Source organism: Cupressus sempervirens, chromosome 9, assembly GCF_028749045.1.
Source record: "Cupressus sempervirens isolate cs-2001-9-10 chromosome 9, ASM2874904v1, whole genome shotgun sequence".
Taxonomy (NCBI): domain Eukaryota; kingdom Viridiplantae; phylum Streptophyta; class Pinopsida; order Cupressales; family Cupressaceae; genus Cupressus; species Cupressus sempervirens.
In genome coordinates this window covers 388,262,970-388,277,688 of record NC_143126.1, presented here as the reverse complement: position 1 = coordinate 388,277,688, position 14,719 = coordinate 388,262,970, and the positions used below count along the sequence as shown (strand labels likewise).

The 14,719-nt window shown below is 34.1% G+C and overlaps 1 protein-coding gene across 2 annotated transcripts in view; it reads left to right on the top strand.

Moving 5' to 3' along the window:
- The window catches only part of LOC149538896 (protein DAY-LENGTH-DEPENDENT DELAYED-GREENING 1, chloroplastic-like), a 205,698-nt gene that overhangs the window by 76,922 nt on the left and 114,057 nt on the right, over positions 1–14,719 (top strand). For both annotated transcript variants that reach the window (XR_016356132.1, XM_089800277.1), the window contains exons 2-3: positions 2,360–2,445; positions 2,986–3,159. Coding sequence is in view for 1 of the 2 variants with exons in the window: in XM_089800277.1 (XP_089656403.1) it covers positions 2,360–2,445; positions 2,986–3,159 (260 nt within the window). In the remaining variant the exon portion in view is untranslated. The remainder of the gene's footprint in view (positions 1–2,359; positions 2,446–2,985; positions 3,160–14,719) is intronic.

Genomic DNA, 14,719 nt, shown 5'->3' with positions numbered 1-14,719 from the left:
GCTACAGGCAATAGAATAGGGTGAGGGTTAAATCCCACCGAAATTGGGTAAACCAAATAGGAAAGGTCTTTCACTTCCGAAATGGCGAACAATAGAGAACTCCAACAAGAATTCGCAGTACCGAGAAAATAATCCAAATTGCATACCTAATAACCATCGGGGAAAACTTTCCGATGGTGTAGAAAGATAGCCAACGATGACACAAACTATGGAATCAAAACAAAACTGGGTCTGAGATATATTAAATCAATCGGCCCATTAACAATAGTTTTATTAATGATTTATTTTATAACGGGAACATTACATTTGAAGTGATATGTGATGAAGTTGTCAAGCAACCGCAAACCTAGGTGCTGTAATATGTGGTCACTCTCCCATGTAGCATCCTCGATTGGCAAATCCTTTCACTTAACAGAATATTCATTGATAACTCCCCTCCTTAGTCTCCTTTCATGTGTATCCACAAAAACCTTAGGGACTAAAACTAGTCTCCTCCTTATCAAGAGGTGGTAGTGTTATAAGAGCTATGACATGATATACAGTCCCCTTCTTAAGGTGAGATGCATGGAAGACATTATGTACTCGGTTCTTGGCTGGTAACTCCAACTCATAAGCCACCTTGTGAATCCTCCAGATAACCTTGAATGGTCCATAGTAATTTAGCTCAAGCTTCTCAGCTTCACTCATATTGAGAGTGGACTGTTTATAGGCCTACAACATGAGGTATACCATATCACCCACTTCAAATGAACACTCAACTCTGCGTTCTTTTGAACCTGAGCTTTTAGATTGTCTCCTTCAAGGCCCTCGTGATATCTTGGCTGTCCTTTAAGAGGTCGTTGGGACTAGGTACTCTCCAACCAATGAAAATCAAATCCAAAAAATTGGGTGCATCATAACCGCACAACATCATAAAGGTTGACATGTGGTAGTTTGTGTTGTAGGATAACTCACCTAAATGTAACCACCTGACCGATGCCTTTTTCTGCCTTGATATGTAGTTCTAAAGGTATCCCTTCACCCATTTATTAACAACCTTTGACTAACCGTCTGTGTGAGGGTGGTAGCTAGTACTTGGGGTGAGCTTGTTGCCGCCGAGTCTAAACAAACCTGCCAAAAATAACCCATAAATCTGCTGCCCCTGTCACTGACTGCTCCTCGGCAACCCATGAAGTCTGAATACCTCTTGGAAAAACAAGTCTGCCACCTATACTGCTGTGTATGTAGTTGTGATTGGAAAGAAGTGGGCAACTTCAGTAAGTCTATCTGCCACCACAATAGATAAAGTCTCTGCCTTGGGCGTTGGGCAAGCCCATGAAGTCCATCGAGATACACACCCATATCCCATAACCTGTCTCCGCTTCTTGAATAGAGATCATACCAATCTCTAAATGAGTAGACACATAATCATGTTGTCTCCTTAATATCAGTTTTAATATTTTCGACTTTTTAACCAATCATTTGAATCACACCTTTCTGTTTCAAGAAATTATCTTAGTTTATTATTTAATCTGGATTTCTGTTTGCCCCTTAGTTATTGCTTGTTCTAAAAATGACTTAATAAAATCGCTATCTTAAACTGATATATTAATCTCGTGTTTCAATGGGAATCTTCTCTGATCAAAGACATGATTTCTGCGATTTATCATCATTGCTGCCTTTTTCACTCGGATCACTTGCTAATCTTTGGTAAGACTTATCATCATGGTTATTTCTTTTAAACTTGTGGCTTCTGAGATGATCTTCGGCTGTGTGATATGTGATGAAGTTGTCAAAGGATCACTTACAATAATACTAATGTATGGTCCCCAAATGTATTATTTAAATTATCTGTGCTTATTGCGTCAATAACTAAAATTGCTGCATATTCATAATCTTCAATCATTTTTTCGTTAGGATATCTTTATAGTTAATTATGAATGCCTGATAAGTTTTCTACTTACTGTCTTGGGAAATCTCGCATTGCTGCTAATATTAATAGGGTAGGGGTTTTTATGGGAGACAAACTAATTTCAATGATTTAGTGGCTTTGGGCCTTTAATAATTTATAGGGTTATTACAGAACTATATTGGTGCTTCAAGATCTCTATTATTGCATTAAAGTATGAAATTATTGCCAATCAATCTGTTTCAAATTAGTTGGGCTGCTTGTTAATATTACTTGAATGCCACAGTCGTGCCATGTCAACATTTTCAAATAAAAAGCTCAGATAACTTGCTTTGCTTCTAGGGTCATTGATCTTGTTATTATGGTGAAGCTGGTGTTCCATGTGCTGTCCATGTACAGTCTTACTATTATAATCTAAGTTAATGCTGTTATTAGTTTTAATTTTAACATTACTCTTTTTCCAACTTGCAGGTCAAGTTTGTTGCATTGCTGGTGATTGTTCCATGGGCAGTTAGTTTTGTTTTTCATGACTATGTCATGGTACCATTTCTAAACAGGTTAAACTATAATTCTAGTTATTTTTGATGGAGAGTTTTATAAGCAGTAATGCTTGAGTTGGGTAAATAGGTTTAAAATCAAAACCATGCAAAGTTGCTATTTCAAATGGTCTTTTTAATATGTTAAGCAGTTTGCAGCATGTAGCATGTGTCAATACATTTTTGCTGATTCTAGTTTCTGTTGACATAAAATTAATAATATACTGGTTAGTTTGACTATTTTGAAAATATTCATCCTTCACTTGTACAGAAAAGACAGCAAAATCTTTATCTTTTTGGATTATTTAGACATAAAGCAATAGAGATGACACGTTCACTTACTGATTTGATAACTGGTTTAGGTGGCAGCTGTATAGTTTTGGTTGACTAGCTTATAGTACTCAAGTTTTTGTCTAACGTTAGCAGCCTTTCCTTCTTTCTTTAGTTAACAAGATGGTATTCTGAGCTTATTTTTTGTTTTATGATAATGATTCATGGTTATTGTTCTGTACGATGACAATAAGATTATTTTGATTTCAAGAGAATACATTCCTTCAACAGGTATGTGGAGCTTGTGCCATTCGCAGCGCAGTTACTTGATGTTAGAAAAGACCAAAAGCTGTACATGGTAGACGTTTTGAAACAGGAAAAGTTAAGGTTGCATTTTGAAGCAGAGATACATATGGCTCCTCTCCCATCAGAGGAAGAGCTTTGGGAGCATATGCGGCACAAAGCGTAAGAGGACAATTTTATATCTTCCCATGCACATTAAAATATCTGATTTCATGTTTAGAATTAGTTTATGCTTATTCACCAATTAGCACAGTTTTATTCATCCCTTTATTCCGTGTAAGAAATTTCTATCTTATAATGAAACTATCAGGTACATACAATTTGACAATAAAGAAAAAAAATAGGTTCCATTTCTGAATGAAACATATAGAAGATCATCATTATATCAGGAAACAAGTACAAGATAAGGAGATAAAATCTTGTTGATTAGTTTGCTAGGGTTTTTGAATGCTTCCTATGACTTCTAGTGCTTTCCATTTCTAGTTCTCTTTCAGTTTTCTGCACAATACTTTTTGGCTACATCTCTTGAATTATCTACCAGGGGTACTGCCAGTTGGAAAGCCATGCCTTCAGAATGGATGAACCTTGAAAATTTGTAAATACTGTCGAAGGGAATGAAGGGCAATATGGAAAAGGAAATTGAACATCCTACTGATTGTTGGGATTCTATTTCTTTTAGTCAGTTGCAGCTCCATCCCTGAGCTAGAAGGTAATGACGACTCCTTAGGATCACCATAATCCTCTTTATGATGTCATCCAATCCAATTGTGTGCCTCTTAAAATTAACAATCTTGTCGGTTGTAAAAATACAAGGTCCTAATTTTTGACGTCACGGTCATTATATGGATCAATGTTATTTGAGTAAAATCACCTCACAGCTAATTTGAACCCCAGCTTTTTTGAGAAAAGGTTGCGGGCTGCAAGAAGATGGACATTGAGTGACATGATTGATGGAGGTCACATTAGTTGGGAATGACCAATTTCAAGGTTAGTTTTTGAAGGACATGCATCCAAGTGATGTTCTATTGTTAATGCTTGAAGTTTTGCTTCCATCTCTTAATGCCATTGAGTAAAAAGTGTGAACATTGGCATTCAAAATAATTGAATTGCCACCAACTCTAGCATTTATACAAAATGCAGAACCTTAGCTTTGAGAAAAATAAAAGAACACATTTGATTGCAACAGAACCTTAGCTAGTATATACTAATTTGAATGCATGTAAACTATGAACATCTCTTGAATTATCTACCAGGGGTACTGCCAGTTGGAAAGCCATGCCTTCAGAATGGATGAACCTTGAAAATTTGTAAATACTGTCGAAGGGAATGAAGGGCAATATGGAAAAGGAAATTGAACATCCTACTGATTGTTGGGATTCTATTTCTTTTAGTCAGTTGCAGCTCCATCCCTGAGCTAGAAGGTAATGATGACTCCTTAGGATCACCATAATCCTCTTTATGATGTCATCCAATCCAATTGTGTGCCTCTTAAAATTAACAATCTTGTCGGTTGTAAAAATACAAGGTCCTAATTTTTGACGTCACGGTCATTATATGGATCAATGTTATTTGAGTAAAATCACCTCACAGCTATTTGAACCCCAGCTTTTTTGAGAAAAGGTTGCGGGCTGCAAGAAGATGGACATTGAGTGACATGATTGATGGAGGTCACATTAGTTGGGAATGACCAATTTCAAGGTTAGTTTTTGAAGGACATGCATCCAAGTGATGTTCTATTGTTAATGCTTGAAGTTTTGCTTCCATCTCTTAATGCCATTGAGTAAAAAGTGTGAACATTGGCATTCAAAATAATTGAATTGCCACCAACTCTAGCATTTATACAAAATGCAGAACCTTAGCTTTGAGAAAAATAAAAGAACACATTTGATTGCAACAGAACCTTAGCTAGTATATACTAATTTGAATGCATGTAAACTATGAACATACATGTAAATTACAGCATTTCTATATGCTTGGAAGAATCCTGAAATGTCAAACATATTGTGTCAAAAAACCTTCATTACACTTCCTAAAACAAACTTCCATTCACAAGGTTAGGTTTGTTGTTATGCAAGTGAAATCAACTCATCAATACAACATGGAGGGTCAAAGGCCAACTCTATGAGAATTGGTGGTCTCTCTTGCACTTTGAGATAGCATAAGTTGAGGGTGTTTCTAGGGATGTACCTTAACACACATTTGAATCAAACAAAATGGGCAACCAAAAATACCTACCACCAAACCCTATTGAATTTTTGACTCCAAATACTGTCACTAGTTCAAGAAAGACTTGCTACCAAGGTAATTTTTAGTGGCTAATATTCGTCAATTGGCTAATTTTAAAAATTCTTTGCTAGTAATTTGGTGATTTAATGCAACCTAAATCGACACATTTTTATAAAATTTAGTTCAAAAATATTTAAAATCACTCAATGATTTATTTTATTAAAAAAAATCAAACTCTAAGATTCGCCACATTTGATTCACCTAAGTATTATATATTTTTGGAGAAATTATAATTAATTCACCAATAATTATCCTAATTATTAGTTACTTTAGGGATATATCACCAATATTTAGTTTTCACTATTGATTTAAAATATGATGTAATGACCCTCGTCACATGCCATGAGGTAAAAAATGTTCAAGTTTGATTTGTAATATTCTATGGTGATTAATGAACTTTCTCTTATTATTGAGATTCACGAATAATTTCTATACAAAGATTATGATTCCAAAAAATCGCCAATATAAATAATAATTAAAATTAAAAAAATGAGAGATTCGCCTATAGAATTAATTTTATTTATCAAAATAATGAAAGATTCGCCAATATTTTATATATTTTTTGGAGAGGGGTTTCTTAAAGTTTACCTTTGCTTGCTACATTAAGCCCCTATATACTTAATTAACTAATTTTTTGTAAGCATAATGCCGTAATGTTCTGTCTTGTTAAATAGTTTCAAATTGGGACAATTACTTCAACTCTCAACACTTATTCTATCTAATTCTTGCACTAGAATTAATGGAGAATAGGCACAACATCACTTGCTGTGTCTGGCTCAATCAATATACATACAGAAGTTGTTTGATCTAATTTTCCTTGGTTAAGGATATGAGCTTCTTTTGGTATATCAAGGTAAATGTGCTGTATCCATTGGTAGCAATTCTCTATTATATTATTATGAAGCATGCTACCCAATATGATAATTTATCACTTATAGTTATAGAGGTTTCACTTCTTATTTGAGTATAAACAAATATATATCAAAAGACTTATGGTTGTTTCTGATATAGGAGCAGGCTTATGCGCTAGTTGTGACTATCTTATATTTCTGGTTACCGTGTATCCTTTCTTTATCTCAATCATTGATTTCGTACATTTTCTTCCTTATGGTAGATGGCAATCATGGCACCACAGTTTATCAAATTGCTGTGATATCCCTCCCCTATTCAGTTATGAGTTCCCTCTTATATCTTGCTTTGGGATGAAAAGACATGTCTTATGGTCATCTTACCATTTATTTGCTCTGTTAGTTACTGATCAGACATACACTGTGAATGAAAACTGTCTTACATGATTGGTATGGAGATTGTATTGTTTATTGCTGTAATCAATATTGTAATTGATAATAAATACAACTGCTCCTTCAATCATAGGTTATTTCTTAATGTGTATCATTGTCGATGCATATTAGTCCAATGCATATGCTAACCAGATGCTGCAAAGTCAACTGCATTTATCAAGAAAATATATTTATTAGCAAACTGTTTTTCCTTATGGTATGCTTTACAATTCATTGTGCATTTTCCCATTGCTTTCCTGCCGAGGCCTTGTTTGGAGATTATTAAATGTTCTTTCGTCGAAGCTAATGACTCTCGATGCAATATATTGTGCTCACCATAGTTTCCTAATACATTGTATGTTTTCCATAATTCTTGATTTAAGCTTCGTATCCGTTAATTGTATTTACTAGTGAAACTAATATCTAATATCACCCTTGAATTATTGCTATGTCAATATTATGAATATAGAATTACATAATCTGTTTAGTGATATTATTAATAGTTTAATAACTAATATTTAAATATAGATATTACTACTACTTGTAATGTTACTATCTTATATTTAAATATAGATTCTAATATTATTGTTTTGTACATATCTTACATTTTGAACATTGATTAATACATTTATTATTTATTTGTTGTATTTTGCATTAATACATTAATAGTATATTATGAGTAATGTATATTAATAATATATTATATTGGTTTATTTATTTATTTTATTTTGTCATTTAATCCACAGTCCACCTTCCCAAAATTGCTTGTCCTCAAGCAATACGAACCTTGATGTACATGATGTCTTGCTATATAACTCCAATTTCCAATTTGATGATCATGAAATGGAAATCTCAATTTGAGTTTAGAACTGCAATGTATTTACAAATATAACTTATCATATGTATAGATAATATTCAATTTAAAATAGTAAGAACAAGTTAAAAGATGAACTTATTTGGATTTATTGGAGTACTTTCTTGCTCCTAGTTATCCATTGTCTTGTCCCATAAATGAGTCCTGATGAGTAATCTTTATAATCCGTGGGAGATACTTTTTGTCTTACTGAGCCTTGTGGATAATCTTTTAGATTGCATCCATCCCTTATAATTCTGGTAGAGACTTTATCTCTTTGCAGACCTTTATGGATATCCCTTTTAGAATGTAGCCTCTATGGATATCTATTTAGGATGTATCCATCCTTATAATCCTTAGAGGATACTTTATCTCTTCCCAGGCCTCTATGGATATCCCTTTAGGATGTATCCATCTTTATAATCCTTAAGAGAGACTTATCTCTTTCCAAACCTCTATTGATATCCTTTGAAGATGTATCCATTTCTATAATTCCTTGTAGAGACTTTATCTCTTTCAAGTTCTCTATGGATTTCTCTATAGGATGCATATATCTTAATAATCGTTAGGAGAGGTTTTATCCCTTCCAAGTCCTCTATGGATATGCCTAAAGGATCTATCCATTTTAATTTTTCCCGACAGAGACTTTGTCTCCTTCCTATTCTTTATGGATATCCCTTAAAGATGTATTCATCCTTACAATCCTTTGGAGAGAATTTATGTCTTCCCAGACTTTTATAGGCATGTGATCATTCAAGAATATTTTTAGGGTGAATGATAAGTACAATTTTAATATATTTTGTGGTTGCTTATTATAAATTCTCATTCCCTGATATGATATTCAACTTTATATTTGTTTAACCTAGTTTACAAGTCTTTGCTAGTTATGATGAAAATGATTTTCCAATTAATTTGAAATGAATGTATTTCTGATTGCTAATCCCTCTTTGCTGCCTTTTTTCCCTAGTATTATTTGTCAATTCACCTTCCAAGTTTGTGCTCTAATGCCATAGATAGGGTTGAATCTCCTAAAAAATCCACGGTTTTCCCCCTTAATTTAGTGATTGGATGCTATTAAGACCCCTTGTATAATTTCTTGTTTTCTTATGCATTCCTCTTGTTTCTTTGTTAGATGTTTCTTCTATCCTATGGACTTGATTTCTTTTTCCACATTTATTTCTGGATGCCTATGGTTCTTTGCACTTGAAACATAAGCCTTTCTTATTAATCCCACTTTTTGCTTGAGGGCATCCTTGCCTTTGCATTGGTGCCCAGTACTACATTTTTCCTTGCAAAAATAGCGTGCTCTTTATTAGATTTCCTTGATCCTTTATATTCATGGTGTGCTTTGGTTGGACAATTCTTAGGTCTTTCCTTTGAAGAATTAGTTTCAACCTTCTTGGCCTTTTGTATTGCTTGTTCCAAGGTTTTATATTGTAGAGGATTTATTATAGTTTTCATGGAGTCTTTAAGCCCCTCAATAAAATGGGATAGATTCGGGAATTAGAATTTGATAGACTTTGGAATTGGTTGCGGATTCCTCTATGGTCTCAGTTTGTTTAAGGTGGGGTTAGCTCTTGGAAGTGCCATTCAAGGTCTCTTTGTTTGAACCTGCTATAGCTGATGATATTTTTATGGCCTTGAGTAACAATACCATGGTGCCACCAGTTATGGGCTATCCTTGTTAAATGGAGTATGAAAAACTTGACAACTTTTTCATTGGACACAGGACTGAGGGATACCTATGTATCAATTTTGGACCCATGATTGAGCAGTGTTTGGTCTCATAATATTCCATGCAGTACATTTGATAGTCAAGATGGCAATGAATGAATGATAGTCAAGATGCCATTGTTTTGATCTCATAATATTCCTTAAAGGGAATAAGTTGTTAGATTGCCAATTCTAACCTTGCATACATTTGGGCAAGTTCTTCTACACTATTTGTCATTGTTCCTCCTCTCCTATAATGGGTTCTTCTCTTGGGAGCGATAATGCGTCTGAGTGTAGAGCTTCATTTTTATAATAATTGGAATGTGTATCTCTGCCTAGGTTGGGATTTGGTCTTTTATCATGGTTGCTATTGTTCATGCTTTGGATGGCCTGGAGCATTAATTGGTTGGTTCTTTCAAACCTTTTGTTGGTTTGTTCCAGGAAATTCCTTACCTCTGTGCTAGTTGCTCTGCTGTAGCTTTCCCTCCTCTGGTGCGATAACTTTGCCTGAATTAATTTCACAGGATGACAATATTATGCTCTAATACCATTGTAATGTCCCCTCTTGTTAAATAGCTTAAAATTGAGACAATTACTTAAACACTTTATCTAATTCTTGCACAAGAATTATGGAGAATAGGTACAAGATCACTTTCAATTTCTAGCTCTATTAATATATATACAGATAAGTTATTTGATCTAATTTCCCTTGGTTATGGATATTAGCTTCTTCTAGTATGTCGAGGTAAGTGTGCTATATTGTTTGGTAGCAATTCTCTATTTTCTAAATATGGAGCATGCTACAAAATCTGATAATTTATCACTTATAGTGATACAGGTTTTGCTTCTTCTAATTTTTAGTATAAATAAGTATATACCATATGACATATGGTTGTTTCTGATATAGGAGCAGGGTTAGGCACTAGTTGTGACTATCTTATACTCGTGGTTACCGTGTATCCTTTCATTCTTTATCTCACTCATTAATTTTTAGCATTTTCTTCTTTGTGTTAGATGGTATTGTAGTTTATCAAATTGCTGTGATATCCCTTGACTATTCCGTGACAAGTTCCTTCTTATATTGTGTTTTGAAATGAAAAGATGCATCTTATGATCATCACACTACTTTGCTATGTTGGTTACTGATCAGACTTACACTCTGAAAATTGTTTCACATGATCAGTATGGAGATTGTATTGTGCCTAGCTGTAATAAATATTGTAATTGATAATAGTTACAATCATTTCCCCTTTCTTTCAATCATAGGTTATTTCTTAATGTGTCTCATTATCAATGCATATTAATCCAGCATATATATTAACCAGATGCTGCAAAGTCAATTGCATCAATCAAACAAATCTATTCATTAGCAAATTGCTTTTCCTTATGGTATCCTTAACAATTCACTCTGTATTTTGCAATTGCATTTCTGCTTAGGCCTTGTCCGATGATTAATAAATGCTTGTTCATTGAAGCTAATGACTCTCGACGCAATATATTGTACTCACCATAGTTTCGCAATATATTGTATGTTGTACGTTTTCCAAAATTCTTGATTTAAGCCTTGTATCTATTAATTGTATTGACTAATGGAACTAATAGCTAATATTGTCCTTGTATTATTTGCTATGTCAATATTATGATTATAGAGTTACATAATTTATTTAATGATATTATTTTTAGTTTAATATCTTAAGTTTAAATATAGATATTTTTATTACTTTTAACATTAATATCTTATATTTAAATATAGATTGTAATATTATCGTTATTTTTTTAATAGGTTATGGGTTGAAGCTTAGATGAATTATTAGTTGTTGAGATTATTTAATTTTATGTTTTAAGCTAGAGTAGACTCGAACCGAAGACCTCCCAAATGAGAGGCTCACAAGTAACCATTGTGTTATAGGCTCTTGCCTTATATATTGTAATATTATTGTTTAACACATATTTTTCATTTTTAATGTTGATTAATATATTTATTATTTGTTAATTATATACTATGTTATCATATTAATAATATTAGATGAGTAATATATATTTTTAATATTATTATCATGTTAATAATATATTATATGGATTCATTTATTTATTATATTTTATCATTTAATCCTAGTCTAGATAGGTGACATCACAGATACACACAAAATAAATTTGCTTGAGGCTCACTAAAGATTGTTACATGGGTTATATTGACAATCATGGATGCACAGGATGCACAAAGACCACTCCTACTTTGACACTTTTGGGTAATGTTTTAATTAGTTCGAATGATTTGAGATTGGCCAAACGAAACATAGATTGGTGCCTGTCTAGTTGGGCTACAAAAGAACAAACATTAGGAAGGAAAATAGTGAGTGAAAACATAAAAGAATTGAGCTTGGTATATGCCATCAATTTACAAGCATCAATCGAAAAGCATGCTTAGTAATCTGAAATGGAATTGAACAAATGCTTATTACAATGTTTCTAATATTTCAAAATGCTATCACATTTTCAAATGCCCAATACAATCATGTCAGCAAGTGTGACAAGAGGAAACCTTAATGGACACAAATTCCTAGAATGTAATATCCATAACGGGATATTTGCTGATTTTTCCTTTCAACAATATATTCGGAAATAAAACATTACAAATAGCTTCAAGCACAAGTGAATCTAGTACAATAGCCGGTAGATGTTTAACCAGCTTCTTCTTAATAATAATATTCAAACTCAGGAATAGGCAAATGGAATGCAATATGATGTTTAAACTAGAAGATTCTTGACCACTTAATAACTAGTTCCTTTCAGAATTTCATGCATATAGAAATGCATTACAGACTTATAATGTTAGAACTAGAAACTTCCATACAACTCTGCAAATATGTTATTGCATTATACAACAGCAATACAATAACTAGTACACAAAAGCCCAATACAAAATACAAATTTAATAGTCAAATTGGAATGCTAGAATAAGAACCTGTAAGCATGAATGAAACACCTAAAATAATGTTTCCCGGAACAATTCATTTGCATACATTGTCTGCTAGCATGAGGGGCTACGTCCTCCAACTAGCTGAAAGCTGAAGCTTTCTGAGACTATCAGAAGAGAGAAAACTAAACTGAATAATAAAATCAAGCATGATCAACAATGAGCCTCTTTCCCCTTTTAATACACAAATTGACACTCTTCGACTCCCCTCTGGCCTTCGTCTTACTCCCTTGTGACTCTTCAACTTCTCTCTGATAATTTTTTTTATTCCACCTTGACCCTTTGTCTTTTTTATAACATTAAATTGACCTTTTAAAATTATGAGTCTATGTCTCAGAGTCAGTTTTAATATTATATAAAATCAGACTTTAGTATTTCTAATGTTCCAAAAGGGAACATTACAAATCTCCCCTCCTTAAAATTACTTGTCCTCAAGCAATCAGTACCAAAATCCCATACGAGTCTGCAAGCAGCCTTGTAATCCAAACTGGAAACAATTACGGTCACATTGCGAAGTCAGATGTCTCTCTGCAATCTATCTCTCAACCGGATCCCTGGATCCCATATAATTTTCTGAAAAAACTCAGCACCTGTAGATTGATCAATATTGATCACCTTAATCAACCTCAAAGTGAATAGGACCACAATAAAATCCTCGTCCAACCATAGATACAATTTGCCAACACTTGGATCCCAAACTCTGTTATGCTGCCTCGTTGTTGCGATGATATAGAAATATATCCAGGGTCCATGTATAATCCAGAAGAATGTGAAGGCATGACCTAAATGGATGATGTAAGAAATGAGCTGCTCAAAAGCTAAAACTACCATCCCATGGACATCAAAATTCATACTGTCGGTATAAACTTGGAGAAATCCCAAGCACATAGGTGCTATGAATATGAAAGATGCTGAGAATCTAACTACAAACCTCAGATAAATACTCCACCGAAAACTATTCAGAGGCTGATGAAGAAAATTCACCCATTTCCTGAATGGGGTGAAATTGAAAAATATGGTGGGGCTGATCAAGTGATAAGCAACGGAAGTTGACTCATCATTCCCATGCTGAGATCCAGATTCACTGCTTGGATCTGAGCCAGGATCCTAAAGTTTGAAATCAAACTCTTCCTATTCATGGCAAATAAGAGATGATCCCTCATTTAACACAAAAAGAGGATTGTCGAACGCCCAGTTAGCAACAACTTCAAAACAAATGGTTGTCAACAAGCTGAAAGTGTTTTGAAGTTTTGCTACTTAACTATTTGGGGTAGCTATCCATGTCATACATCTGCTGAATGCTCTCAAGTTCATCAGTGACTTCCTGAAAGAACTCCTGCTTTAGTCCATTCTCATGTTCTCGAGAGTGTTCTAGGAGATTGATTTGATTTCCTGAAAGTATGTTCGGGAGAACATACTTAAGCGTCCTATTGAGATCCTCAATTTCACCCTTTTCCCTATTTGTCTGTGATACATAAATCTCGGTAACCTCAAGAATATCATCCCTATCAGACAGCAGATATAAGTAATCTGATTTCATAGTCTCGAGGGCTGTTTTGACCTTCCGTAAATTGGCCACATGTTAGTCACCTTCCCCTTCCCTTGGGACCTTCCTGTAGAGCTCCTCAACCAATTTGTGGGCACTGTCATACTGCACCAAGGTTGCCACAAACATGTCTTTACAAAACTTCAGTTGATTTTGTAGGGCATGTATTTCATTATTTCTTGGCTGAAACTATTCATTGTCTTGCAATGTCATCTTAGGTTGTTCCTCTAAATTCATGTTCTGAGTATTATGAAATCCAGATTCCAAACTGTTATTACCTTGTGTGTAATCTACTTCATTATTCTGCTTGACCAAGCTCATCTCTAGGTCACCAACAACGAAACTTGTATTGCGAGTAACATCTATGTGATCGCGAGAAGGCTACAAACCACTAGTAGTCGTTTGCTCTTCTGTTTCAAGACCATCCACATGATAATTCTGGTCTATCGAAAAATCTTCGTATACCCCTGGGTGCTGTTTGTTTGCAAGGAGATCTTGGACCAACTCCAGATACCTTCGTTTTGCCATACCGGTCTTGTTTTGCTGCTCGAGATAAAAATCCATATAATCGCCGAATGATAAATCATTTTGAATCCGAGTAGGAAGTCCTTTATACTCTATAAATGTTGACTATTTCTGCTCTTATGTTGGAGTTGAATTCTGGCCTATCTGTACTTGTAGCTTCATAGTACCTTCCTTGGTTTTATCCAAACTCTATATTTACCAAATTACCATAATGGAAACTCTTTCACAACGAGAAAACCGTTGCACATAGATTTCTATCAATGCTGCGTAACTCAATTCAGTTATTTGCGGTTGAGTGATCGAATGTTCTTCCACCAACAATTTTAGGAACGCCTCCTTATCCAGAGTTCAACTGAAGAATCTGTTCTGTACCTTCCATCATAGCATTTAAGTATAATGAGGAAAAGTTTTTTGTGTCGTTCGATGTTGCTTCCAAATTTTTTTACTAATTCACAAGATTCTCAGATTTTATTATGTTAGAGGGATTTGCCAAATTCGGTGTGGAAACTTCGTAACTTACAAACTGTGTAACCTTAGCTCCC